Consider the following 27,975-nt stretch of genomic DNA (forward strand, 5'->3'; position numbering starts at 1 on the left):
TTACATATTGACTTCAACCAATCAGATTATACATTTGCATTTTATCAATGATTCGCTTCAGGTCAAACTTCCAAATATATTACATCATTCGTCAAAATACTCTCTAAAATGAATAAAGCAATTGACTTTTGCTTGTATTTGAACAACTGTGTATACAGTACTTTTACCCTTACAGAGCCTATTTGTTAAGAGGTATTCTTTGTCAGTTTTACTGGGTACATTATGCAGTTTGCAGGGAAAACTGTATAAATGTGTAATTATGTCCATGTATTGTTATCTTACCGTATGTTTAGCTGCACATCTGTACTGAAAGCTGTGTGCGATATTCAGCAACAGTGAACAACAACATCTGGGCAGCCCTGTTTTATGAGGGAATGTGATAATAGCTGTTCAGCTTGTGTGCAGGAGTTCAACTGTGAAAGCAAATCAATTGATTTATAAATGTCTAAATTACTATATAATTCTCTTAGCTTGCATGTAGATTATGGATTGCACGCCTGCGGCAGAAATAAGCGATTTACAATGTTCCTTTACAGAGCTGCTGTTGCATGTATTGTTAATGGGAAATCATTCGTAATATCACACCGAAGACAAGTTTAGTATAAAACTATTAATTTAAGATGTTACCTTTTATAGAGTGATTCAGAACCGTAAATTCTTAAATGATGTCATGCAATACAGATCAATATCCATAATTTAATAATATTATGTCTACGAAGTCCCCCAACAGCTTGCAGATAAACAGAAGAGCTCCACAGCAGGACTATCTAAGCACCAATGTAACGTTAGGCAGCGTTTTAAAACGCCTGGATCATTAAGGGGTCCCATGCTGCTTGAGGATTCAAACACCACACACTCCCTCCAGAGATGTGACCTTCTCACTGGTCCCCAGGCAGCCTTCCTCATTACTCTGCTCACCATTCTGGAGCGAGACTTACATATAGTGAAACCCTGAGATTCCAGTTGCCATGTCAACTCTCCCAGTATGTGCCACAGGGGATTTTCCAGTCTTGGTGAGATGTGACGTGCTAGATGTACTGTAATGTAAATGATTCCCAAACTGTGTGGAATGGGGACAGTTGCTAATAATGCAGGAACAGTAGAGTATGGTTTCTGGGCATAGTTCACCCAAAAATGAAAATTCTGTCATCATTTACTCAGCCTCAAGTTGTTTCAAACCTGTATACATTCTATTGTTCCACTGAATACGAAAGATATTTGTAAGAATGCTTGTAACCGAACAGTTCTGGGACAGCATTGACTTCCATAGTGGGAAACAAAACTACTATGGTAGTCGATGACGTACTTCACTAAAATCATAGCCAGGTAAGCCACGTCCGCTCTCATAGAGGTCATTTTTCACCAAGTGACAACGATGTGTTTTGTGAGAAAACGATTGAATTTCAGCGAACCGACAGCACTAGAGCTGACCATTGGTGTACCTCTGTGATCATGCCTCGAGTAAGTGCGAAAGTTTACTTACATAGCTTTTTTCCTATTTGTGCATGTAGTTTGAAACAGAAGGCCTGAAGTCTCCTTTTTTGTTGTCGATGTATGACGTAGTGTTCGGATAATTTGTTTCACGTTGTTGACCGTAATCCTATATGCATCTTGAAGTGACCGAGTGAAAAATGCCATTGTTCCCTATGGACGCTATGTGCGCCGGATGTAACAGAGCTGGCTGAGATTTGCGCGGAAATACGTCATCGCTCTGTGTGCATGTACCCCATTAATAGTTCATATGTATAAGTAAAACCCACACTGTGGAGTATTTTTCTTTGAAAATATTGAGGAGTTAATTAATCTTGAACATTTTCACCATAACTAAAAGCAGCTTTGGGCGTCTTGCCAAGATGTCTTTTTCAAAAGCAGTTTTCAGTTTCATATGGTTCTACAGTTGAATCCTACCTAACATGTTTGGCTGACGCATCTTTATTCCTACCAATAAAATATAATAATTTGATCAAATGTTGTCCACTCATTCCAAACTGCACTCAACTTGTTTACTGTAAAACTGGCATCGGTTTGCATATATCAAAACTCATAAAAGTCAGTTAAAAGTCAATCCTTTTCACATCACAAAGTCATGCAATGATTAATTTATGCTCCACAGTCTTAATTACAAGGTCAGATCCATCATGTGATACTATACAGAGAGAAAACTACAGAAATCCTATGGCAAGGGTGTGTTGTTTATCTGTCAGGAGTGTCTGGCGGTGATAGCCCAGAGCCAGCTGCTCTCTAGAGAAGCTCTGAACCGTGGCAATAACACTGAGCTGGTATGGAGCCAGACGTCAGGAGAAATGTGGGAATGATAAGGTTGAAGAAAAATGAACGCTAGAGAGTAAATTGTAATGTTTCTTCAGGACATGCCCAGAGGTGCTTATTTTCACAGGTTTCAGATGTTTTTCTGAATGCTTTTTACACAAAGTAGTAAGTACAAATACTTATGAATAAGATATGAACGTACAGTATTAAAACATTATGTTAATGCAATGTCTTCAGTTCATTCTTTCGAGAGTCTGTAAACAGTTGTGTGAAACTGTGTGAAAACTTTTTATTTTTTCTCTCGTGCCATCTGAGTGAGTTGTACTGCATTTTTTGTTTTCGCCGCACACTTCAACACACAGCCAAGAGCCTTTATTGTTAAGAGACCTTCAGTTTGTAAAAAGCCACTATATAAAATGTACTTACTTTTATTATTATTATATAGTGACCATGACTTAAACAAGCAACATTTAAAAACTGGGAAAAGGTGATTTTATTGGTTTTGTTAGCTGATGTTAATGTGATAAATGAGTCATGTCAGCATCTTGTTATCATTTTGCGTTCCTCTCAAACAGCCTTCAAGATTAAATTATGTGTGTTCCTAAATATCTTAGCGTATTAATCTTCTTAAAGGCTAGTGGGCGAGAAGGCTCTGTTTTGAATGGACCAAGTGTAGCTTTTGTTTGAAGGAATAGTTCGCTTTAAATTCTGTCATTATTTATGCACCTTCATATCGTTCCAAATCCGTAAGCCTTTCACAACGTTTTTACAGCTTCAAGTGGATGGAGGGGGTGATTCCTGTCAAGCTTCAAAAAGAACAAAACACACCTTCAGAGTATACCAGAAAAGTAGTTACTATGATTTGTGTGCTGTTCCAGATCTTCTGAAAACATTTAATAGATTTGTGTGAGGCACAAATCTAGTTTACAGTAAATCATAATTCACTCACAATCTGAAACTCAATAATCTTAATGTCACTGTGGCTATACTATAACTATTTGTTCTTATTTATTTTATAATCCACACATAAATCGTGGATTTGAAACAACTTGAAGGTTTTTGGGTGAACAAACAGTCAGCTTTTTGCTTTAGAGTGAGGATCTTATAGTGAAAACATTTTTGGATCTTGTATCACTCTGTATCGTCAGATATGGAACACAGGCAAGGTGGGTCTAAGAATGTACCCTTCACAAGCCAGAATGATCACTGGCAGGTTTAGACTTAATACACAAAATAACCATGCACAATATCATATAACTTATAAAACATATTCATTCATTTTTAGTTTCTGATTTTCTAGACTGAAATGTTTAAATTAGTTTTCCTTATACTTAAACTGTAAAGTGTGTTTACAGAGTAGCCACATTACACATATTTTACAGTTCAGTTTTTCTTATTAGATCTATAGCTATGGTTTCTTGGTTTACAGGAAATGGGTATTGGAAAATATCTGAAATGGTTTGCTAAAAACCATGCGTGAACTCTCTTTCTCCGAAAGAAATGTCACTTAGTTTAAATTTTAGTCTAATTACAGTACATTTATTTAAATGTGGAATAAATTGGTTCCCCTGTTATTCTGCCAAATCTTGCTTTGTCTTCCTACTTCTATCTGAAACATAACTCCACTTTGTTTACTTCTCTAACGTGCTGTTGATCAAGTGCTTGCGGGCGGAATCAGTGTTGTATCCGCGTGCGCCTTTTCCGAGACGATGTTAAAAGCATTTCTCCATTGCACAGTTTGCGACCCGTATCCATTAGTGTCGATGCATATTTATGGAGGCTACACATCCGTGTACATCCACGAGCGTCTGTTCCTAACTCCGTTGCTCTCTGTTCTCTCGTCTCATGCAGTAGTCTTTTGTTTAGAGCACGGGGATCATTTCACAACGCTGCAATTACCAGTTTCGCATCGATTTCTGCTGCCATCGTGCCCAGAACAGCGCTCAATTACTGGGAAGACTTTCTCGGCATGGCGCTTCGCCCACACGTTTGCAAACCGGAGTCCTGTTAAAGTAGACTAGACTACAGGGTACACTATATAGACCGTCGATATGCTGGACCATCGCTTCGGTCCTGACGCTCCTGCATCCTTGTCGACCAATCAGAGCCGCGATAGCGCTCCGCCCCTCCCGTTTCTCTCAGACATGTGATCCGAAGCGGTCTGGAAACCTGCCGCTCGCCTCCAGCGCGTTATTGTGGTAAACAGGTACGGAGGAATGGAACTCCGCAAGTCTCTGACAAACTCACAGCGCTTCGCGAGCGCACGGATCGACGACAGTCAGTCTATCTGACCGCACGTTGCTTCCTCCGTGGATGTTATAACTTCGGCGCGTCACTCGAATGGGATATATGCCTTTTGCCCCTGTATTTCTGTTTCTCCAAACCACCTCTTGCGTCTTTTTTAGTTTGCTTTTTGTTTTCGCCTTTGAACATTTTGATTACCGATCACCCGGCACGCTTCCTTCCCGATACCATCTCCACCCCTGCCATCGCCTTCACCACTTCAGCACCCAGACCTCTCTCATTCCGCATCTGCACCCTCTCGCTTCGGGCGGATCCTCCGGTCATCCAGAAACACCCGCTTCATGGGGCACACTTCTTTCGTCGGAAAATGTCCCTCTCTTGGCTCCTGAGCTTACCGGCCAAGTTAATCACATTAGGACCAGGGCTGCCGTTGTGCGTCTGTGAACTGTATCGGGGAAACTGAGATGGGTGTCTCGGTGGCGGCGGCCCTACACGAGCCCCGAAGTCCGCATCAGTGGAGCCGGATAGTGGGACATTGGGTATGGATTGCTGTCTTGTCCTTTCTCGCCACTTTCCCGGTGCAACAACTTGGCGCTTTCCCGTCCTCTCTCAGCGACTGTCAGACTCCAACTGGATGGAATTGCTCGGGTAAGATGTTCAAGTGGTCCGCTGCTGCTGTCCTGTCTGTTTCTTGCGTTGAGAGGAATAGAGTTCACGTTCACCTAACTACTGGAAACGGCCGTTTATTACTATATTATAGCAACACAGTGAAGTTATAAACGTATGGAAATTATATGTGCTGCGATGCAAAGCTTCTAAAAATCACTGCAGCTAAAATATGTTAAAGACTGTTTTTGTTTTAAAATGGCTCTTCATTAGTCATTAGAGAAAATAAATTAATATAGCCCATTTCCATATAATTACGCACAGTAATTAGATAATGTTTTTAGTGTAACAAAAATAAAAAAGACAGTGAAACCGTCTTGTAGCGTAGTCGATTTGTTCCTTGTATTTAGCCAAATGCATTTAACTGTTATTTCACTCATTAATAGAAACTTGGTTTTTGCAATCTCGTTCGCACAGTTGAAACGGTGTTTACTGACAGTAAATTATAACTCATTTACCAGACATTCATTTACCTGTTTTTCAAGTTCAGTACGTTCAAACACCTCTCCGTTGCTGATCATGCTTCCCATTTATTTTCGTTTTTAAAGTGCGTTGTCTCTGTAACTAATGCATTTTCTAAAACAGTTTTTCCTCGATTTCTCCCAAAATTAAAACACACACACACAAAACAAAGATAGCAATCGCACATACAACCTAAAATCGCCGTTTTTTAATGCTTAGCATGGTTAGTAAAATTATTATTATTATAGTAAATTAGTTGTAATCATGTTTTTTGGCACATTTACTTTTGTATTAGCATAGCTTTTCTGCATATGTTATGGTCTATGTGATGAGATAGTAAATGTACAATAGTTTTACAAATAAATTACGTTACCCACGTAACTATGGTCAGTTTTCGTAATGGTAAAAATACATTTGACACTTATTTTTTTCACCGTAAATCGAACTGCAAACAATCAAATGTTTCCGTGCTGCGAAGATTTAAAGTTCTCTGTCAACTTTCATTGTTTAAGAAACAATGTGTTTTAGAAAGCAGATTTGGGAATTGTGCCTGTATAATTGTGAGGGTACATCCCGTCGTAGGCTCGGATATGAAGTGGGTTTTGATTAGGATTGTCTCACTGTCAGCAGCGCCGTTCAGATGATTGCGGGTGCACGTGAAATACTCATCATGCGCGCCCTGAGGCGTGCGGAACTCGTTGTATATCTTTGCTCAGTTTCTCGCCATGGCGCCTGACTATCAATCAGCAGCTCACCGTGGGCAATTAGGTGTCGTTCCAAAACGTCTATCCTTGCCTCTTGTTTGCACTTTGGTATACAACTCATGGCAATGGCATGCGTTAGACGTGGGAAATTATACCACAGACATGCCTTTAGGCCACTTCAGTGTTTCCACGATTTACAAAAACAATGATAATAGCTTATTAATGATCCTAGTAAAACAAATTAAATGCAATCATACAGTCTTTGTATAGACCATGCAACATAACACTAGTTGCATGAATCAAACAGGTTAACTGTGAGTGGGTGGCCTAGTGTTGATTTTTCAAACATGTTTTTAATGGCAAAACTGTTTAGTGACCATTATCCAAACATGCGTCAATCACAAAATGAGTTTTGCAATTTCTGAAAGCACTGAATTAGGATAGTGTGCATATCAAATCAGTGCAGATACGTTTTTGCATGTAGGCTATTTGCCAGATTTATGTGTAACTTTTGTTATGGAGTAAAACATACATTAGAGCAGCGGTTCGTAATCCTGGTCCTCGCTACCCCCTGCTCTGCATATATGCTTTTCTTACCGCTTCGGAGGTTTGTTCAATACGCCCCTTAAGAGCCCTGCAAAGTAAACATCACTAGATAGTCTGCCATAATTCCAGTTCGAAATGGGCGTACAGTATATCTTCCATCCAAAGGGCACGAAGAGTAACTACGCAAATCTCAAGATTACGGTTAAATAACACTTCAAACTTCCGTAGTAAGTTTTGTCTGTGCGAGGACGCTGCAGGCAGTCGGTTTGCGCAAATTCGTGTTCTTAAGTAAACTTCAGCCGATTTCCTGTGTGCAGGGAGTAGAGAGCAGTGAACACTGTTCAGGGGCACGTCAATGGGAACGCATTTCATTCATTGAGCTCTCTTCTAACGAGCTGGCTATTTAAATCAGGTGTGTAAAACAAAAGAGAGACACAAAATATGCAGAGGGGTCGCGAGGACCTCGATTAAGAACCGCTGCATTAGAGGAATCCATTTATTGGATAAAATTTACAAGACTGAATGTTATAGCGTGAATTGGGCATTAAACACATTAGTAGTGTCCAGAGAAACAAATGCAAGCCAGCTGTACAGTCAACAAGCTGTCTAATGTGCACTGTGGCAACAGACACACGGAGTGTAAATAATTTTGCAAAGTAATTGCTTAATCACTGATATATCTTCCCTGTTCTTGGCAGTAATCGCTGTCGGCTCTGCAAAGTACTTTTTTTCAATTTCATGTAGGCGTGAAAGACACTATCTTAAAAATAAGTCACTACGTAAGGGAAGAAAGCTTTTATTTGTATTGTTCATACTGTAGATATATGGCCCTCTGAAAGCTTTTTTTTTAGTGATGGCTGATCATGGCTCACTAAAGGGTTTTATAATAAGATGCAATAGAAACAAGCACAAATTTAAGGTGAGAATACACGGCAGACCTTCCTGGATTTTATGAGACAACCAGTAGTGCATTACAACCGATTAATATGCCTTTCACGATGTTTGTTAATAGCTTGACATTTTGTAGCAATTTTTTTCAGTTTAAACTCTAAAAAATGCTGGGTTGTTTTCAACCCAACATTGGGTCAAATAAGTACCCAATCATTGGATTAAATTGACCCAATTGGTTAAAACAACCCAGCATTTTGGATTGAAACAACTCTGCATAAATTCATTTATAACCCAACAGTTATGTTCGTCCCTTTTGACCCAGCGCTGGGTTGAAATCACTACAGGAAGTTTTAGACCACTAGATATTTGAAAAGAGAAATCAGAACAGACCTAAAAATAAAAAGTTGTCATTTACCTACCTTTATGTTGATCCAGATTCATGTCTTTCCTCTGTGGTACACAAAATGAGAAATGCGAGGCTGTCAGTCATAAATGTTTTGTTTCATGGAAAAGTCATATGGGTTTCGAACAACAGATGTTTGTTGACTAGGCGTGCATGGCCGGTATGAGATTTTGACAGTATGATAACCCTTTAGCAAAAGTGTCACGGTTTCACAGTATTTCAATTACAACAATGTGTTATTTTCAAATGTCTACATATACAAACTTTTCACAACTGGACACAAATTCATTTTATTTTTAACCAACATTCATAGAACATATATGTACATTTTTCGGTATCACAGAAAATTTGAGTGGTTTTGAAACCTTGACTCTTTCAAACCTCGGTATTGGTATTCGGCACATGCATATTGTTGACAGAAAGTTTTATTTGGAGCAAAATAATCCTTTAAGGGCATTGTTTGATATTCCTTAAAGCTAAAAATATTTTCAGCCGACAACAATGCCTGAAGTTTGCATTACTCTTTAATGGCCAGAAAAATGGTCTGATGCCTTAGGAGCTGTGTCTAAACCTCACCTTTGCAATATTTGTGTGTCTGCCAGCTTGTTTCCTTCAATTATTCACCTCGCTGGCAAGGCAGAAAGAACATTCAGTATCTCCCGCGATACTCTCCCGTCTGGCACCTTGTGAGACGTAACGTTGGCTCATTTTTCTTGTTTGTTTTGATAAAATTACGATGGTCTCTGGGAGAGAGGCGAAAACTGCAAGACCAGGTGCTTGAGCCAAACAAGTTTTCTATTTCACTGTAGACAGAAGAGCAAGAAAAAGCAGCAGGAGATATCATAACAGCAGCACCTTCACTTACCTTTGTTAGATTGAGTGCTCCAACATCGATAAATAGGCATTGTTGTCTAATTATAATATTTCAAGTGAAATGTTTAATTAATTTAGTTTATGGTCCTTTATATGCATTTGTGTGACAACAATGAAGATGTATGCACATTCTCTAAATTGAATCCATAAATCCACCCTTCACCATGTCATAGAAAAGCTAAAGCTATAACTCACATCTCATTTGTTTTAAATTGCCATTCATTAACCACTAAATAGCTTTTATGCAAAAGTGTCCAAGTCATAGAACAAATTATGTTACTCCAAACACCCATTTCCAAAAGCAGGTACCAAGGTTATAGCCATTAGAAAGTTTTTCTGCATTATAGTTTTAAAATTACTTTTTTTAATGACTTGTTACAATGCTGTTTTCTTTTGAATGTTTATATTTATTCTATTAATGACACATTTCAGGCGAACAGCATTTTAAAAAAAAACTTTTCCAATTGCAGTTAAATGTGCAGAGACACTGTATGTTAAGTATGCATTTCATATGTCTGGTGTGTTACAATCTGGTCCATAGTGAATGGACTGTGGGTAGCCACTGGAAATGCCATCTGATGCTTCATAGTTTGATTTATTTGTTGTTTTGTGGATTAAATGTGATTTGAATGAAAACGATGTAATATAAATGTGTTTAATAATATAAATATAATAAGTTTAAAGGGGTCATATGATACGGCTAAAACTAATTTTATCGTTTGATTTAGATGTAATGCAATGTGTATACATGATTTAAGGTTCAAAAACGCTGTATTTTCCACATACCGTGCATGTTGTATCGCCTCTTTACCCCGCCTCTCTGAACGCTCTGAAAAGCGAGGTGTGCTATGATTGGCCAGTTAACCAGTGCGTAGTGATTGGTCGAATACTGCAAGCTTGCAACGGAAATGTAACGCCTCTTACCATATTTGGAACATCAGGTTCCAAAGCAATTGTACTGACAGGTACGCCCACCTTACTTGCGTATACATTTGGGCGGTCTTAGTCAAATCATACCACAAACTGACGTAGATTTGTGGGGGTGTGGTTACACGAGGCGTTTCAGGCAAGTCTGGGTGAGCATTCGCTTTTAGTTAGAATGCATCTTTTGTTCCAACACTTTAATTTTTGCAATTTTACGTGTCTCATACATGCATGGGCAACTTATAACACACCACAGAAAAACACGTATTCGCGCCATTCGCAACTCCTGTCTCCTCTACACCCATAAAGTGGTGTGTGGTGGGCATTATGGTGCAATATGGATGCTGCACATTGGTGGTGTAACGAATTATATAAATGTAACGAATTATATGACCCCTTTAACATTATGTGCTAAATTCAGAATGTCACAGCCTGTTTTGATATAAATTGTTGGGAGGTTAAATGTAGTATTTTCCTTGCTAGTGACAGCTCCAAAGAAAATCGTCTGAATATGATTGTGATCAGTCAATGATCATCGAGTCTTGTATCATTCGGGGTGTCATTTTTACTATGATGTACCTTACTGTTTTTTTGTCTGTGGTTTTCATACATACGGAAAGTCTATATTAGATGCAGTACGGGACGAGTTGCTTTGACATGTTTTTGTGGCATAGTACACTTTGTTTAGGATGAAATATTTAATATCCTGTTTGGTGTCTCTAATCATAGCCCTGTGACTTCAAGGAATGGCTTTGAGGAGTTTTTATTACATTTTTGAGGAAGTGTTTTTTTACTCTTGTTGTTGTTCATACATACTATAGAAAGTACTAACTTCAAAAAGAATAGCAAAACAGATCTTATCTGTCCATGTAGACAGCTACTGAAAGATTGTCCTGCCAGAGAGACTTTAAAGAGAGCAGAACAAAATTCCATTCCTCTCACGGTATCTCATCGTTGTCCTGAAGCTTGTTTTAAACAGACTCCCAAAAGCTTATTCAGAGCTAATAAAATTTTCCGAGTAGTGTTTTAACTTAAAAATCTGTTTAAGCATTTAAAGTCCTTTCAGGGCGCTTAATGAAGAAATTAATAAAATGGCAAGCACATCGCTGCGTGTTTCCAGAACTCATTTCCTCTAGTGTGGCCTGGTTACTTTCCTTAGAGGTTTTACTTTTCCAGCCTAACCTTATATGGCAGTGAACATTTTGATGGACTCCAGAACAGATACTCTCAAGCAGGGGTGTGCAGACCTGGGGGGAACTTGAGCTGCTTCCAGAAGGGAATTGAAAAGACTTAGAATTTGTGACTTGAGTATGTATTGGTATTGTCAGTTTGTTTGGGTTAATATTATTGATGTTAAATGACATCCAGTGTAATATGAGTTAGAAAGAAAACATTTCTAGTTTGGTCCAGATGACGCTTTTCTGATGAGGGTTTGGGGATAAAATTGGGGGTATTCAGAGAACAGACTGTTCGGATTGACTCAAATAAAAAAGTCCAGTGTCAACCACTATTATTCATGTTAGTGTTTGGTGGTGCATTGTGAACCTTTCTGAAATTATTGACTTGTTGGCAATTCACATGATCTTGAGGATGCAGTGGCACTAGGTGTTATTTTAAAGAAGTTTGCTGTTACAGTGTCACTACCAGATGCCACTGCTGTAGATTAATTGGACTAAATAGGGATTTTCCTTCTTGGACCTAGTGAGAGAAAATATATTTTGACTCAAATCTCCATGTTCTTTTCCTCTAGCATTGAAGGGATGGTTCACCCAAAAAAAGAGTATTCTGTCATAATTTACTCACCCTCAGGTTGTTTCAAACCTGTGTAAATTTCTTTGTTCTGCTGAAAACAAAGGAAGATATATGAAAGAATGTCAGTAACGAAACAGATCTCGTCACCTCCTCCTAGTTGTGTAATCTTGTATGGCTCAAGCATGCGCTCTGATGCTTCTGCATGTGTTGTGAGGTCAAGCTCTGTTGTGACAATAGAAAGGCAGCCAAGCCTAAGAGTTTTGAAGCAATGCCTTACATCTATATGACTTAAAGGACTGTGTTTACATGGTCCTGATACACAGTTTTACCCAAGTTTTAGACTTAATGTATGGCAGGAATTCTTATTTTGTCTAAAAGCATTAGTAAACTAATGAGCTTTGGCGAATACACTGACTGGTGGTTGATGCTTCAGTAGGCTCAATTGATTAAATGTCAGTTTATCACCTACTTTAAAACAGATTGTAAACAAGATGATTTTTTTCAAAAATGTTACAGAGATGCAAGTTGAGTATGTACCGCTGATCTAAATGACTGGATTGCACATAGAATGCTAAGCCAGTGGCAGAAAGTGAAGCATCCAAAAGTAAATGAGTCACCATGTTTGTACCCAACCGACAGAGGACTTTAAAAATGAAACCATTTACATGCTTAAATGGATAGTTCACCAAAAAATGAAAATTCTGTCATCATTTACTCTCCCCCAGGTTGTTCCAAAGCTGTATAAATTTTGTTGTTCTGTTGAACACAAAGTAAGACATTTGAAAGAATGTCAGGAACCAAACAGATCTCATCCCCCATTTACTGGCATAGTAGGGAAATAAATGCTATGGGAGTCAATGGGGGGGGGTCAATGTGAGGGGGTGAGATGTGTTTGGTAAGACTATACATGGAAGACTTCAGAGACAAAAATGTTGAACTGTAAAGTAAAGTTTTATTATAATATCTGATCACTTTCTATTAATTCAGTGGACTGTAAGGGCATACAAACCTCGGTGGCTTTAATGTTGTGATTTCATGAGCAATCAAGTTCTTTATTATTGAGCAGCATAATTGCTCAAGGTCACTGTCTGAGCCACACAATGTTAATATAACAACTATCTCACAAGTTTTGCTTTCCTTTCACCCTCTGTAGTGTTTGAGGTCCATCTGTAATTTCCTTAGCCAAAATGCAAATGAAGCACAGGGTTACGTAAGACATCTTTTTACGCTGTTTCTGACCCTGTAGCGGGGGCCCAAAGTAGCTGAATGTCCTCTGGTATTGTCGTTACAATGAGCAATGTTCTGCTTCATTCTAGCTTCCAGGCCTCACTGGATAACATGGGGTAAAAATACTATGTAGCATTTGCTAGAAGCTTATTTGCTTTGACAGCAAAAATCCCAGGGCACACGAGCATAGCCACTGCTTTGTGTCGTGTAGTCTTATTATGATGATGTATGGAGCTTTGAGTCGGAATATATGCAGCATTTTGAGACTTATCATGAGATATTATTCTTTGCATAATGTGTATGTCATTTTTACAATATTATACAAATGATAGCGATGCTTTTTTCTTGCATTATTATAAAAGGTGTCTGTAACAAAGTTCAATGTAGGGAAGGAAGGAGGCGGGAACCGGCGAACATTCATAAAACTTTAATTCAAAAATAAACAAACAATAATACAGAAGTAAAAAGGCCGGCAGCCCCTCACGGACGACTGCCGGCCACACGAACATAAACAAAACTTAACACTTCCGGGCCCGGTCCTCTCTCGTCGGCAGTCCCGTCGCTCGTCCTCTTATGCTCCCTAGCTCCCCGTGAGGCATGCGGGACCGGTGCGCGTACAGCTGATACTCATAATCACTCACGCCACCGGCCCCGCCTTCCCACGGCTCTCGTCCCGCCTTCCTCGCCACATACCCCCATCGCCCCTCACAGGCCGGGGGTACCACCGCGCCTGTGCTTACTCCCCCCGGGGGGCCTCCCTTGAGAGCCCCAGCGCCTGGGGGTACGCACCGACGAGACGAGAGAACGGAGCCGGGAGCACCCCGAGCGACAGGGACGAGAGAGGGGAGAGAGGAAAAAAAAATAGTCCGGTTCCCCGACACGCCGTCGCTCGGTCCTCAGCCAGCCGAGAGGCTCTTCCTCGCGGTGCTATGCTGTGGTGCTGGATGTTCGGTGGACAGCCCGATCCTCCTCCGCCTCCTGCGGCGTGGTCCTGGGCAGCCGGCACTCCGGCTCTCTGCCGACCCACCTGTCCAGGGCAGGCGCGGCGAGGCTCCGGCTGGCCCGATCCGCTCCCTCCATGGCCGCCATCCCACCTCGTCCCAGGAGCACGGCCGCGGGCTCTCCGTCCCCACCGAATCCCTCGATTCCAGCACCACGATCTCGGGCAGCCGCTGGCGGACGCCCTCATCCGCGCTGCCCGAACTCCTCAGCACCGCGAGGCCGCTCGGCGGCGAGGGCTCTTCGACAGCATGTCCCTCCTTCCTCCCGGGTTTCGGCACCAATGTAACAAAGTTCAATGTAGGGAAGGAAGGAGGCGGGAACCGGCGAACATTCATAAAACTTTAATTCAAAAATAAACAAACAAAAACACGGAAGTAAAAGGGCCGGCAGCCCCTCACGGACGACTGCCGGCCACACGAACATAAACAAAACTTAACACTTCCGGGCCCGGTCCTCTCTCGTCGGCAGTCCCGTCGCTCGTCCTCTTATGCTCCCTAGCTCCCCGTGAGGCATGCGGGACCGGTGCGCGTACAGCTGATACTCATAATCACTCACGCCACCGGCCCCGCCTTCCCACGGCTCTCGTCCCGCCTTCCTCGCCACAGTGTCAGATAAGACTGAATGATATAGTGCCTAATAGGTAAACTCATTATTTTGGCGAGTTTGTGTTAAAGGTGCCATGAATTAAAACCACAATTTTAACCTGAGCTTTTGTTATATACAGGTAAGAGGGAATCGTATTCACGCGAACATCATGTAAGTGTCAGAACTGAAAACGCCCTTGTTACTGAGATTACAACTGTTATTGACACCAGGCCCAGCGAACGGCAGGTCCTGGAATGCACCTATCTATGACGTCATTGATCGATTGAACACCGCCTCCACAGGAGAATATCAATGACTACTTCTCTAGCCCTGCCCACTGGTTCGCGCATGACAGTACTGAAGTAACACAAGTTGCGCAGAGCCAGATAGAGCGAGCAAGCAATAAACATGCCGTTAAAGATTGCAAAATATTGTGGAGTCAGTGCCTGGTTGTGGAAGAACGCAGTCGCTGCATAACCTTCCTTCGGATTCCCACATTAGTAATGCGTGGTTGAAGTTTATTTTTAAAAGCGTTCCAGCTTTGTGAACAAGGCAGAGGTCGACGATGGAATTGCGGAGAGACTAAAATTAAAAAGCAGTGCTGTGCCGTCAATATTGGATACGATAGGAATGGCGCAGCAATCTTATGTGAGTATAACATTTTTGTACTATGCGTCACTATTGCTTTGTTAGAGATCGCATGATATGCCCTTTGTAACCTAACGTTACGTCTCTAGCCAAATTCACAGAAGGCTCCAACTAAGTTTACTACGCAAACTTCTATCCAATCATAGCAGTGGGTGTTTATTTCCAAGTCTTCATTTCAGAACGCCCATTCAAACCGATCGTTCGTCGAGCCAGCCTCAAAACCCGGGTAGAAAATAGCCTATTACTTATTGATTTTGATGTTTTTGAATGTAAAAACCACGTGAACGTCATAAGTAGACCTCATACTACAGTATAAAATAATAAACAAGCCCAGTTCATCACACCTTTAAATGAACAGCGGTAAGCTGCTGTTCTCTGAAGAATGAAATTTGGTTTCGACTCAGCGGTGGTCTGTTTTTGGAACAGCTCATCTTAATTGTAATCATTCGAAAGAATCCTCACTGATTTCAATTATCTGCATGCTTTTAATAAATCTTGATTTTTCAAGGTCTGTCCAAAAATGAAAATATTTCACACTTTACTCAGCTTAAAGGGGTGCTGCAACGGTGTGTCATGCATTCTGACTTCTTTACAATGTTAAACGTGCTGTCTTCTCATGCTTAACATGGTCAACTTGTCAAATAACGAGTTGGGCGTATTACGTAGTATTTCTGTGCTCAATACACTCCCCCAGCGATCGTACAGGTTTCGGAAAGTTTTTTTCAAACATATAAAACTGTTTCGTAACACTTTTTCTTAGTCCCTTATTGGACAATTCTCCCAGAAAAGCACGCGGCACGCCCACGCGGCAGCAAGGAGAGCAGGAGAAGGAGCATGCGCAGACGTCACTTTCAGGTGTTTGTTTGTTCACTGCATTTGGGTGATGAATGTTATATAAATGGTGGATATAACGCTTGATTTGGAGATCGTTTGAAACTGATATATGGAGCCGTCCCAGTGCTAAAAGATGCCGGACATGAACCGCATGCGGTGAGTTTTGTTGGCAATGGGTGCGCACGTGCTTTAGTTCAGCCTACCCCTCCCCCCCCGCACGTGCCGTATGCTTTCGGAAAAAATCGTACAGCCGTATCTATCTTTTATAAATGTGATCAAGCTAAATACTCTTTGAAGATATAAAGTATGCAATACTACTCTATAGGTACTCAAGATTATTATGAGATTGGCAGAAACCGCGTGTGTTAGGGCCACTTTAAATATAATAAAAGCTATAAAAGACGCTTGTGCGGCTATTCCGAGAACTTTGTTGTATGCTGAATCATTAATCCTTTACAAATACTTGTTTTATTCCCAATAAGAAAATGGCTCAGGAACAGAAGATGGTCTTTTTGAATGGAGGCACTCATAACTTGATGGACATTTTAGAAGCACTGCCTGCCAACCTGCTGAGATGAAGTGTTTGTTCAGTTAGTTCTGCAGAATTATTTTTATCAAACGTGTCTGAACAAATGTTATCCAGCTTAGGCTAGCCACTGTTTGACATTGCTGTGTATAGGCTACTGTATGCTGAAAGTCATAAAGTTTTCTGGCTTTCATGTGTTGTAGGTGACGATGAACGGGACACAGATCTCTTCCTTTGTGACACCAACACTTGCAAGTTTGATGGCGAGTGTCTCAGAATCGGGGACATAATAACATGCATATGCAACTTCAAGGTAAGACCATTTTCTTTTAAGTCTAGGTCTCTTTTTCACCAGTCAAGGATGTGCTGTGTGACCAAAAACATATATTGCAGTATAAATAGTTGTACATATGACTGTACATGTGAGTGTACAGTATATCACAATATATGTATTTTGCTGAAAATGCAAATGAAAAAAAATTCAAAGAAAAATCTTTGTAGGTTACATAAACCATGTAAAATGTCTATTATTACATAATCCAGTGAGTAATTTACTTTGGATATGAAACCTATACTTATCTCCATGATGTAAATAAATAGACCTCTATTATGTAAATAAAGGTATTGCAAACCAACAACACAAGATAATCAAAATGGAAAGAAACTGAAATCTGTCGTTTAAGAACTATAATCAGCTTTGACTGATGTGAGTGAGCTATTTTATGACTGAATACTAGACACTTGGCTTTAGTTAAGCATTCATATACACGCTCTGCATTTCATCTGTGAAGCAGCTATCTCGCTTGTCAAAACAAGATAGAAACCATACCTATAACGCAAACAACAACTAGTAGGATCGTTTTCATTTTTACACTTTTTTAATCATTAAAAGAGAGATTACATATTTTTGTAGGCAAACCCGGAAGTTACCACATCTTATTTCAGGCAATTTACCAAAAAGCCATTCTGAAAACCTATATACTTTGGGGCGATGGAACTGGAAGTGCTAAAATGCTAACTCGCTGTTTGTGCACCTTTTTACCAATACATTTTCTCACAACTGTCATTTAAAGCTACAGTTTTCAAAACAAATGGCCTTCGCTAAACTGATGTCACAATATCTGGAATTTCAAGTGTCAATGCACTACCCATGCTGTTTTTTTGCATTACAGATTTTTATTAGGACTACTACTCTCAAAACGTGTCCCGCGCTCGGTTACTTTGGCCTTGAGATCTCAGTGAAATGAAGACAAAGCGAGTCATCCCTAATAACACATCTGAGTTTGGTCTAAATGAAAATGCATTAGAGGCCCTCCAAGGCACTGAGCACAGGCACTCAATGAGTCGTGTTATTTTTATCCCAGTCTGCGAGGAAACATTAATTTCTTTGGCGAGATGAATAGACTTACCTGTTTTTCCCCTCACACCCCCTTCTTTTTCAGTCCAAATAGGACTTCATGTTGGCACTTGGTTTTTTGGACAAACCCCCATTCTGTGTCTTGTTTTCATTTGTTTTCAATTCAGGCGCAAATGCCATTGGCAAGGATTGGATAGACTTGACTCAAGTGTCCTGGACTGTACGCCACATGCGTGCAAGCGGAACTTTGGCTTCAGATAGCTTAAACTTAATAATGGTCCATGCCTTTATTCCATTAAGTGAAATAATTCATCAAAGCAGGATCATCGGGAGGCTTGTGATGGCTAAGAGGCCCTGGGGAGGCCCGCAGTCAGGGAGGTATAGTTCTGCTGAAGAGAAGAATACGGTTTGATCTCTGACCATGAATAGAGGTCATTCAGGCCCTGACGTTCATTTCGTGATGTTTATTCACCTCACACCAGCTCTTGGAGGTGCCCCGCACATCACTCACGCTGAGATGTTTATTTAACGCAGACTCTTTAATGGTTTTTTAAGTATTCATTAGGGCTGGATGTTTGGTCATATTGTACAGCTTTCTACAGGGCTCACCAAAACAAAGTGGCTGGAGTTTGAACATAATGTCACTTTTTGATGTGTCTCCTAAATGTACCACAGAGAAGAGAGAAGCCCCTGGCTGTAATGGGAGAAGGGCTGCTGTTACACATAAATGTGAAAATGTTAAAAAGTAATAGAATGTTGTGTAGTCAACCACATTACATTTTGACTTTAATAATCAGCTGGGACTTATTTCCTAGATATAATACAAAACTATATACAGAGAACAAAGTAAGAAAATAATATGATAGGCCTGCCTAAAGCCTGGACACATTTTGGTTTTGGTAATTCCGGAAATCTTTCACGTCGTTCTGGTGGCGTATGGCAGATGAAAAACGTTCGTGTTTTTGATTTGTTCTTCCCGTGGTTACTGTTTATTGTGATCCATGCATTTCTGAGTGAGGAAGTTCGAGTTCAAAAGAACTGTGAAACATGATATTTAATATAGCCGAGAAAATTAATCAAATGCACCAGACGTTTCCCTGCGGCCTGCTTTAAGCAGAAACGGAGAGCAATTCAGAAATGAAAGTCATTTCATTTAAGCGCTGGTAATACTTTCAAAAACTTTCTTTAGCACGTTATTGCATTGTGAAAGGTTGGTTAACCCCAAAATCAATTTCGCCTTTTTATGCCATTTTACCTGCTGGAAAGTATGCTGCACAGCTTTCAATTTATGTAATTCAAATTACAGCATGCCTTTGCATCAGTAAACAAGTTACTTTGACACCTGGGGGCACAACATGAATGCCATAAATAGTATAATAAAACAAGTTTGCTGCTGTAAAGCGAAGTTGCTCCATCAGAGCTTATAACCAGCAGTGGTTGTTATAGACGTATATCTTTCTGAAACAGAGCAGAAGAGTTACGTATTGGCTGTAATTCTGATGGATGGATAGATAATTTCAGTTGTTCTATTTCTCTCTGTATCTAATTTTTAACTTACAAGTTAACTTACACGCAAAGATACTTTTGCTTTGAGATATCAATAAATACCAACCTTGGAAAGCAAAAGAAAAGTTCTTTGCCCCTCTCTGTAGTGATCCTTCGATTTTCCTCATCTGGACATGTTCCATCATGTCAGAACAGATTCAGCTGTGGTTCTACGTTTTAGTTTGCTCAGTCAAGGTTCGGTTTTCGTGCTCAAGCCGATTTCATGACACGTCTGATCTAAAGCTCTGATGCTCGGTAATTCATGTGCACTTACATTGCTTATTCGCGCAGTTCATTCTAATTGGCTCATTGCTTAGCTTAAAACATTTTAGGGCTGTTTTCAGTCTAGTTTATGGTATTGTCTCCACACATTTAGAGATAGATGGAAGAAAGGCAACACACCATGAATTCACAAGGGACAATGAGTAAGCAAGGTTGATTCTTCCTAAATGTGTTGTGGCATCAAAATACTGCTATTTGAGCTATTTGAGCATTTTGACCAACCCAATACATTTTCCAAAAACTGCCAAACTGGCAGGAGTGTTAAAGAGAGTTTCATTTTGTTGAACTAGCGCCATAGAAGTGACACTCTTCAGTCACCTTCTCTCTGCCCGGATCTCATGCTCTCTATTCCTGGTTGATTCACAATCCCTCCAGCCATCCTCGGATGTCTGAGGTGTTGCCATTTTTGACTTTCGTATGCAGCCTGTCTGACGAAACAAACGCTGGCGGGATTGAGTTCTAACCAAAGTGTGGCGTTCAAATGAATTTACCCACGAGAAGCAGCACGTCCTTCAGTTCTCCTTCAGCTTGAACTCGGGACTAGCAGACAGTGGCAGAAGGTGGACGCCTTCCCTCCGGGCCTTCGGCTGCCCATCATCAGAGCCATTTTCAGCCAGACCTCTTTGCATATATTTCCATGCATTTGTGATCCTTTTATCCTCCAGTCACATGGTTTTCTCTGGCTGGAGACGGATTAAAAGTGGTCCTTTATTCCCTGGTGCAATTAGACGGTCCCTCTACAAATCTGAGACAATGAGCGGTATAAATCATTTTGTACAGGTCAGGGTTAGGCTGACCTGACCTGACCTTAATTCTGAAATTTGAGAATTAAGAACTGGCTCCTTTTCAAGTCATGCATTGGAATTTGATTATATTGGCCACACCCCACAAGATGACAGGAAGAGGAATTTAAAGAATTGCAAGACAGAGGATTTGTGACAAACAAATAATTACCTCATTAGTTTTTTTTAAGTTATATTTTAGCGTCTTTTTGCCTTTATTTGATAGGACAGTGTAGAACAGACAGGAAAAGCTTTGGTTAGAGACAGGGGAGTGGGACCGAAAAAGGATGCTCGAGTCAGGAATCGAACTCCGCAAGTGCACTGGCACTATATGTCGGCGCACTAACCACAGGGCTTTTGGCACCGACATTACCTCATTAGTTTTTTGACAAATTGTGCTTATTTATTCCCTTAAACGTTCATTTTACATTTAAGATACTAATACACTTAAATACAATATATAAATACAATACATTTTTCATTGTAGATGCAATACATATTTTGGTTTTCCTCTACCATGGATGGTGTCAACAGTTTCTGGAAAAACTGAAAACTTGAATTATGTTAAGCACATAATAGCATGTATATATTCATACTGATTTGTTAGGCTTGTCATTAAAAGCCAACAACAGTTGAACATTCTGCATCCTACAGTATTTCCTACCTAATTCAAATTCAGAGATTAAGCTGGAATTTTAAAGGCATTCTTAGTTTAATTCTGTATAGAACTTCTTTTAATCTAGGATGATACAGTAATCTTTCCCAGTTGATGTCATTCTCTTTGAACAGTGTTCCACGACAACCCATGTGAAGTATTTTTCATTTCTTCCTTTTTAAAACCTTAAAAGCTTTTTCTTTTGCTCCCTTACCTCATGTCAATCACCCCTAATAGCTTCTCTCCATGAGCTGCCATGGGAGATAACTTCACCCAATATATCATAAATGAAGCAATTAAAATCAGGAAGGAAGTTATTTCAGGCAGGAATAGGTTCAGGTTCTTGTTTGAATTCAGTGTGGTGGGATTTAAAGTGTTGTCACACCTGTTTTTTTCCTCGTGGCTATGTTAGATGGATGTGTCATACATCTGTGTAGTCCGAGACCTGCACATGGCATGTGCTAGACATGAAATGGTGGGTTGGCAGCTGGTTAGGTGGGGAATCTATGGAGGTGGGTGATATTTGCTCTCGCCCGATGCCACTCAGGATAGCAGCATCTGTATCAGTCTCTGCGCGTCTCCCCTTCGGCCTGTCAGACGCTATTACAGAAGAGCCGTCTCCCCTGACAGGGCCCCGGGAGCTCCTTGCTGGGTAGAGCTTCGCTCTAATCAAGAGCAGACTGCCAAGCGGTTAAGGAGGGAGGCAGGAGCCTTTCCGCCCTCCCCACCAGCTCCCCCCTCCCTCATCATGCAGCATGTAGCATGGCATCCTGGGAATGAGGAATGTCACTCAGTCACAATGACAGGCACGTCTCTGATTGAAGGGGGCAAAAATACATCATCTACAGAGACGTGCTCCAGATTCCTTTTTTTCTTGTTTGTGCCTCTCCAGGATATCACGCCTGATCTGTTTCTGTTTTTTTTCCTCGTGACCCTATTGGCCATCCTCCCTCTGAGTTGTCACAGATAATGTGCTTTAAGAAAGCAAGGGTTGAATCCAAATGCAATAAGATGTAGTTGCTCACTTAGTTCGCCAGATGAAACTGTAGTTCGATTTATCACTTTAGACAGCTACCTCAAACCCTCAGTAATGTTGGACAGGTTTGTTTCAGTCTAACCTCATGAGGGTTTTTCAAGTCCCATGACTGAAACAGGGAACATTTTGGAATGATGGCAAATCAAAAAGAAAAGAAAAAATATCGTTTTAAATACATAGTGCTTCGTTCCAAGGTCATTTCACAATAAATGAGCAATCAATCAAATTACATACAGCAAAATAAAAAAATACAGATAACCAAGCAAAATAGGCATTTAGCAAACAGGAATGGAGAGTGAAAGATAGTTTTTAGTGGAGATATTAATGTTACTGTTAATGCAAATGTCAACCTTAAGATGAAAAATTTTTCACTATTCTTGTAGGTAAGATGTCAATATTTGGTGGTTGAAATACCTGTGTGAAGCACTTTTTAGTTTTAAAATCATAGTCATGTACATGAATTGTCACATCCGTAACCCTTATAAATCGATCCATATTGCTTATAAATAGGGAAATGAAAATAAATAACTACTTTGTGGTCTATGAAGAGCTACCCCATCTCTATGTGTTAGGTATTATTGCTTCTGCTTTGTACATTTTAATTCACAGAGATCCTACAAAGTATGTTGCCTCTCAAAAAATAGATATAATAATTGATATAGTATATTGGTAATAAATCCCTGAGAATTTATATTTCAAGTTTTGATTGAAAATGCCATACCCATAACGCAGGAATTGCACAAATGAAGATGCAGTATTATTGAATTCTGAAGTTTAGATGCTATAACAACTAAAAGGTCTTCCCATAGAAGGAGTGTGACAACTTGAGAACAGAAAGCAATTCAGAAACAAAGAGAACATGCAGAAGTGTTTGGATGCAGTGAGCCACATATATTCTAAGGCTGCAAGACATTGAAAAGAATCACATACAAATGACATCTGAGTGAATACTTACCTTTGTGTCCTTGTGCAAGACTCTTCCATTCACATTTCTTCCCTGGTTTAAGGTCAACTCATCCCTTTGGTACGGAACTAATGATGTGACAGAAAGGCCCAGTTTTCCATCGTCTTTCCCTGGAGCTTTTACTCTGTCACAAACGCTGTGCCAGACATCCTTCACTCCATAGGCCCAGCTGACAGGGCCACTCAAAGACACTATCTCTGTGTTGTGTCAGGAACCACAGGTGTTCCAAGTGCATGGAGCCTTAAGGGGGGAATTCACTAAACAGTTGCATGACATTTGCAAAGAATGAAATGCCACGCACATACGCACATCTATTTTACCAGGCATTAAATGTGCTGAAATAAAATTGTCATTCTTTTGAGACAAACATGCCCAATTTGACAATTATATTTTATATTTTGGCAATAAAATATAGTTTTTTTATAATTAATATAATAGCCTCAAATGCATAACATTGCATATACTTTATTTATGATAAAAATGTATAATTTAAAAATGTATAATTTTAATAAAAATTATATGTTGTAAAATGCATATCCTGAGGGTTGTTTGGCTGTTACCACACCCATGGAAGGCAGCCAATAAAATGTATGAGTCTGTGTTTTCTGTTCATCATGGCAGCAGTTGTTTCTTAAAATATGAACAAACGGTTTGCAATTTAATTAGATGTAAATTCATGTGTACAGACAGGTGTACTTTTAACACTTGAAAGAGCCGTTTAAGTGACTAAATCACAAGTTGACCAACATCTGCTTCATCTTTTATGTAACAATCAAATCCAACCAGCTTACTTGTATTCAGCTCAGATTTTGTGTACACTCTAAAAACGCTTGTGTTAAAAACAACAAAATCGTGTCTAGTTAAAGATAACACATTTTGTATACATTTCACTCAACCTTGTGTTGTCTCTTTTATTTATTTAACAAAATTCAAAACAAAATGACTCATGATGTGCTAAAACAATATGTTAAAATTCCATAACACAATTGTTTTTTTTTTATGAGAGGGTACCTGAATTGCATATTTCCGCTAGTGTGTCAAGCACCGCATTCAGCATGTGCAAATGAATGCTGCTCCCTGGGCTAACAAGTCTTCTCTGTCCAAGTGCCACTTGTGACATCTGACAGATTTCAGATTTTACGATACGAGCAGCCTTGAACATTCAGAGGAAATCTTGGTTGGAGTGCCATATGTCACATGGAAAGAACTGGAATTCAAAGAGATGATGTCCTGACATGTTTCTCCTCTCCTCAGGGCTCGGACTCCATCTTTGACAGGTTTTTCTCCCGATAAGGATCGCCTGATGTTACTGATACACGGCAGATAGGCTTTACGTTATCTTAATGGATGAGAAAAAACAGCAAGGCAGACATCACGTCTGTGCCTGTCTCTTTAAATGTCAGCCTGAGCTCTGTGTGTGATCTTCCCTCTGTCTGTTTGCTGTCGCAGCCGCTCGCTGCTGGTGCACTTTGAGCATCGTTCTGGCCTCTCGAGTTTCCCGAGCCATGCTGTTTCTGTCCCTTATAATGCACCCAAGGGTGAAAAGAAACGCTACATAATGCCTAATGAATCGAATGGATTATATCATGTTCCACAATGCATAATTAACTCGCTATGCCTGTTTCGTCTCAAGCTGTTGTGTACCCACTGGATAGTCGAGTATACACATTTGCTTTTCTTACTTCATATCAGATAAAAACTCCTTCAGAGGCTCTCAGTCTGCCACACCATATGGGAGTTTAACATCTGCACTCGAGATACTCTGGGATTTCGAGTATGACACGCTCAGATTTCACGCTCCTTTGCCATTATTCTCATGTTCAGAGTTGCACACAACAGAGGAACAGAGTGGAAATTAAAATAAATATTTCAGTGTTTATTTGTGTCGTTCACAACCTATATGACCTTCTTGTGTATGACACTAAAGAAGATATTTTGAAAAATGATTTTGTCTACAGTGATATCTCAATGGGGGCCAATGTTGTTTGGTTACCTTACCAACGTTCTTCAAAATATTTTTTTTGGTGTTTTGTAGAAGAAAGAAAGTCATACAGGTTTGGAATGACATAAGGGTGAGTAAATGATGAAATAATTAATTTTTGGGTGAACTCTGATGCTGAAATTCTTTCTGCTGCATGTCGTAAATCTCATTCGAAAAGAGACAATATGTTACATTTTGATGTTTTTGGCATTTTAGGGGCCATTGTCAAAACCAAAACCTCTTATTTTGTAATGCACAGAGGACGTTTTAAACCAAATGTAAGAGTTTTAAAATGAGTGGAAACCTCAGAAATATACTGAACTGCACAAGAATCACACCCAGTGTTTCAGGATAAAAGCCGAGTGCCATTTCTTGTGAGTATATGTTATATTATAACTTGTCAGCACCTGTTACGGTAGTTTTACTATTACTGTAGTTCTGACGAACTGTAGACGCAGTCAGTCTTATCAGATCTCCTCTGCTGCTCACTGTGTCTCACTTTAATTGCCTGTCTTGCTTCAGTCTAGCGCTGCTGGAGAATTTTCTTTGTGTAGGCTAAGGCACTACGCGTGGCGCCTAGCACAGATGGATTGACTTGTCAAAGAAAACGACTGATTTGTGCCGCTGGATAGATGAATAGATCAACTAATAGATGGACTGACTGATGAACAAATGAATGGCTGGATTGAAGGGAAAAAACTGATGGATGAGTTAAAAACAAGGGATTTATGGGCTGCCATGTGCTCAAAGCTATTCAGTAATGTAGATACTCTGTCACAACACTTTTTCTTTGGGTTCCTGTCTTTGATTAAGTGTGACATCAGTTTCAGGTAAAGTGCGAAGTTTGAAGTTTCAGTGATGTGGTGACACATGTGTATGTGTGGTGTTTACAACAGTCCGCTGTGCTTCCCAAAATTGCTGTTAAGTGACTTTAAAATAAGTCAAAGATAATGAGGTGGTAACATGGTTCTCAGTGTTAACCAGATCACAGCTCCACAGCAGCCCCTGCAGGATCAAACGGGAACTGCAGTGCATTAGATGGAGGTCAAGATGAGCTTTGTATCTCCTTCAGTACTTGTCTTGACTTGCACATGTGGTAATAAATACAGCAAAGAAAATAGAGAAGGGAAGATGCATATTACCATGCAGATTTTACCATTGCTGTAGTGTGTATACTTTGCACAGTATGCACATTCTACCTGGAAAAAGAGCCAAAATGAGCAGTATACAACAGAGATTACTTATTCTGTATCACACAGTGCAATGCACATTTGCGAGGGAGTATGAAAATGTAAGATGGCATTGTTTATGGCACTGATTTTCTTGGTGATTTGAAACATGTTATCTACAGGAAATGGTAAATGGTAAAAACTGTTTTTTATAGTGTTACATAGATACTGTCTTTATGCCTACAGTACATTAAAAATAGCCGCCCTTCAAGCATTTCCTCAAAGGAACTTAGTTGGTACAAAAACACCTAACTGTTCATTTAGTTTACTGTGTGAAAACATTTGCTGGTGTTTGTGTGTCTGGCCTCTGTTGGGAGGCTCATTGCTTAAGATTGTTTTGGAACACATGCTGTTCAGCCTTATGGCCGTCACTTACAGTACAGTTCTCTTTATCTCTGAGGTCTTTCTGTTCCTCCATCCACACACTGTCTTTTACTAGAGTTTCCTTTTGTCTCTCTCTCTCTCTTAAACATATCATAATCAGTCTTCTTTTCTATTTATTTTCAAACACACACATACAGTACAAAAACTATCTTAAAAAGATCTCTTAGTAGTACTGTAACTGTATCACATGTGTCATTTTCATAAGCCATCTGCAAATCTTTCAAATCATTTTTGCCTTCATGTCTTTGCATTGCCCTGCTGAAAAATACAGTAGACACCTGCCTAAAATACAAGAGAAAATTGAATGTGTTTTATGGTTATAATGGGAATTTTATTGGTTTTATTGTTATCTGTAATGGTGTATTTGATAGATTCTATTGGTGAAAGATTAAATTAAATCTTCAAATCCTATTGGAGTAATTCCCAAAGCACAATACAAATATTTTGTAATGTTTTTAATGGAAAAAGCTAATGGATCATAATGGTATCTTAATGGAAACCATTGGAATTTCTGTGATGGTTTCTATTGTTTTTTTTTCAGCTAGGTACAGTATAACAAGTAAAACATTAGGTTTTTATAACCTTTTAGCATCTGATAATTATGCCTTCACAGTAATAACAAAACATGTATTGCTCTTAAACTGTATGTAAAAGTAAAAATAGAAAGAAATGTGTTTTTCTATCTTTCTTCCTTTTCTTGCAGGTATGTCTCTAATAATTGTTGAAACTCTGGATCTCAGCACTAATATTATCGGCTTCTTTGGTTAAATCACTTTGTTGTTCTCCTCACTTTTGTAAAATAATGTACTGTTAGAGGTCCACATTCTCACAGTTTCACGTGGATTAGAGCCAGAAAGGAGTGATAGACAGTAAACATAAATTGGTCCTTTAGCAGACTTTAGGCTGGAGTATATATTACCTGACTTTCACACATTTATATACCGTAAATGGCTACAGAAAAAAACTGGGCATCACACATTCGAAAACAACAAACTCATATGAAAACATGCCCTATTTGTTAGGGTGCGTTCATATTTGTGGTTCGGTTCTTTTGGTTCTTTTCCAAAAAGAAAAAACATTAATTTAGTCCTTGTTCACGTAGCGTTTGGACTTGCATTTTAACAGCGAACCTAAAGATATCGAACCTTACAGCTTACATGTAAAGTGGCAACATGATTGCACAGCTTTTATGATTTATATTTTAA

At 39.7% G+C, this 27,975-nt stretch overlaps 1 protein-coding gene across 2 annotated transcripts in view; it reads left to right on the forward strand.

Moving 5' to 3' along the window:
- The first annotated feature begins 3,694 nt into the window (after window positions 1–3,694).
- Window positions 3,695–27,975, forward strand: part of tmeff2a (transmembrane protein with EGF-like and two follistatin-like domains 2a) — an 82,838-nt gene continuing 58,557 nt past the window's right edge. The window contains exons 1-2 of one of the 2 annotated variants that reach the window (XM_057335574.1): window positions 3,695–5,160; window positions 16,759–16,868. In XM_057335574.1, the coding sequence (XP_057191557.1) occupies window positions 4,977–5,160; window positions 16,759–16,868 (294 nt within the window). In that variant the 5' untranslated portion in view covers window positions 3,695–4,976. The remainder of the gene's footprint in view (window positions 5,161–16,758; window positions 16,869–27,975) is intronic. The other variant, XM_057335573.1, reaches the window with a different exon arrangement.

The sequence above is a fragment of the Triplophysa rosa genome, linkage group LG6, assembly GCF_024868665.1.
Source record: "Triplophysa rosa linkage group LG6, Trosa_1v2, whole genome shotgun sequence".
NCBI classification, from domain to species: Eukaryota; Metazoa; Chordata; class Actinopteri; order Cypriniformes; family Nemacheilidae; genus Triplophysa; species Triplophysa rosa.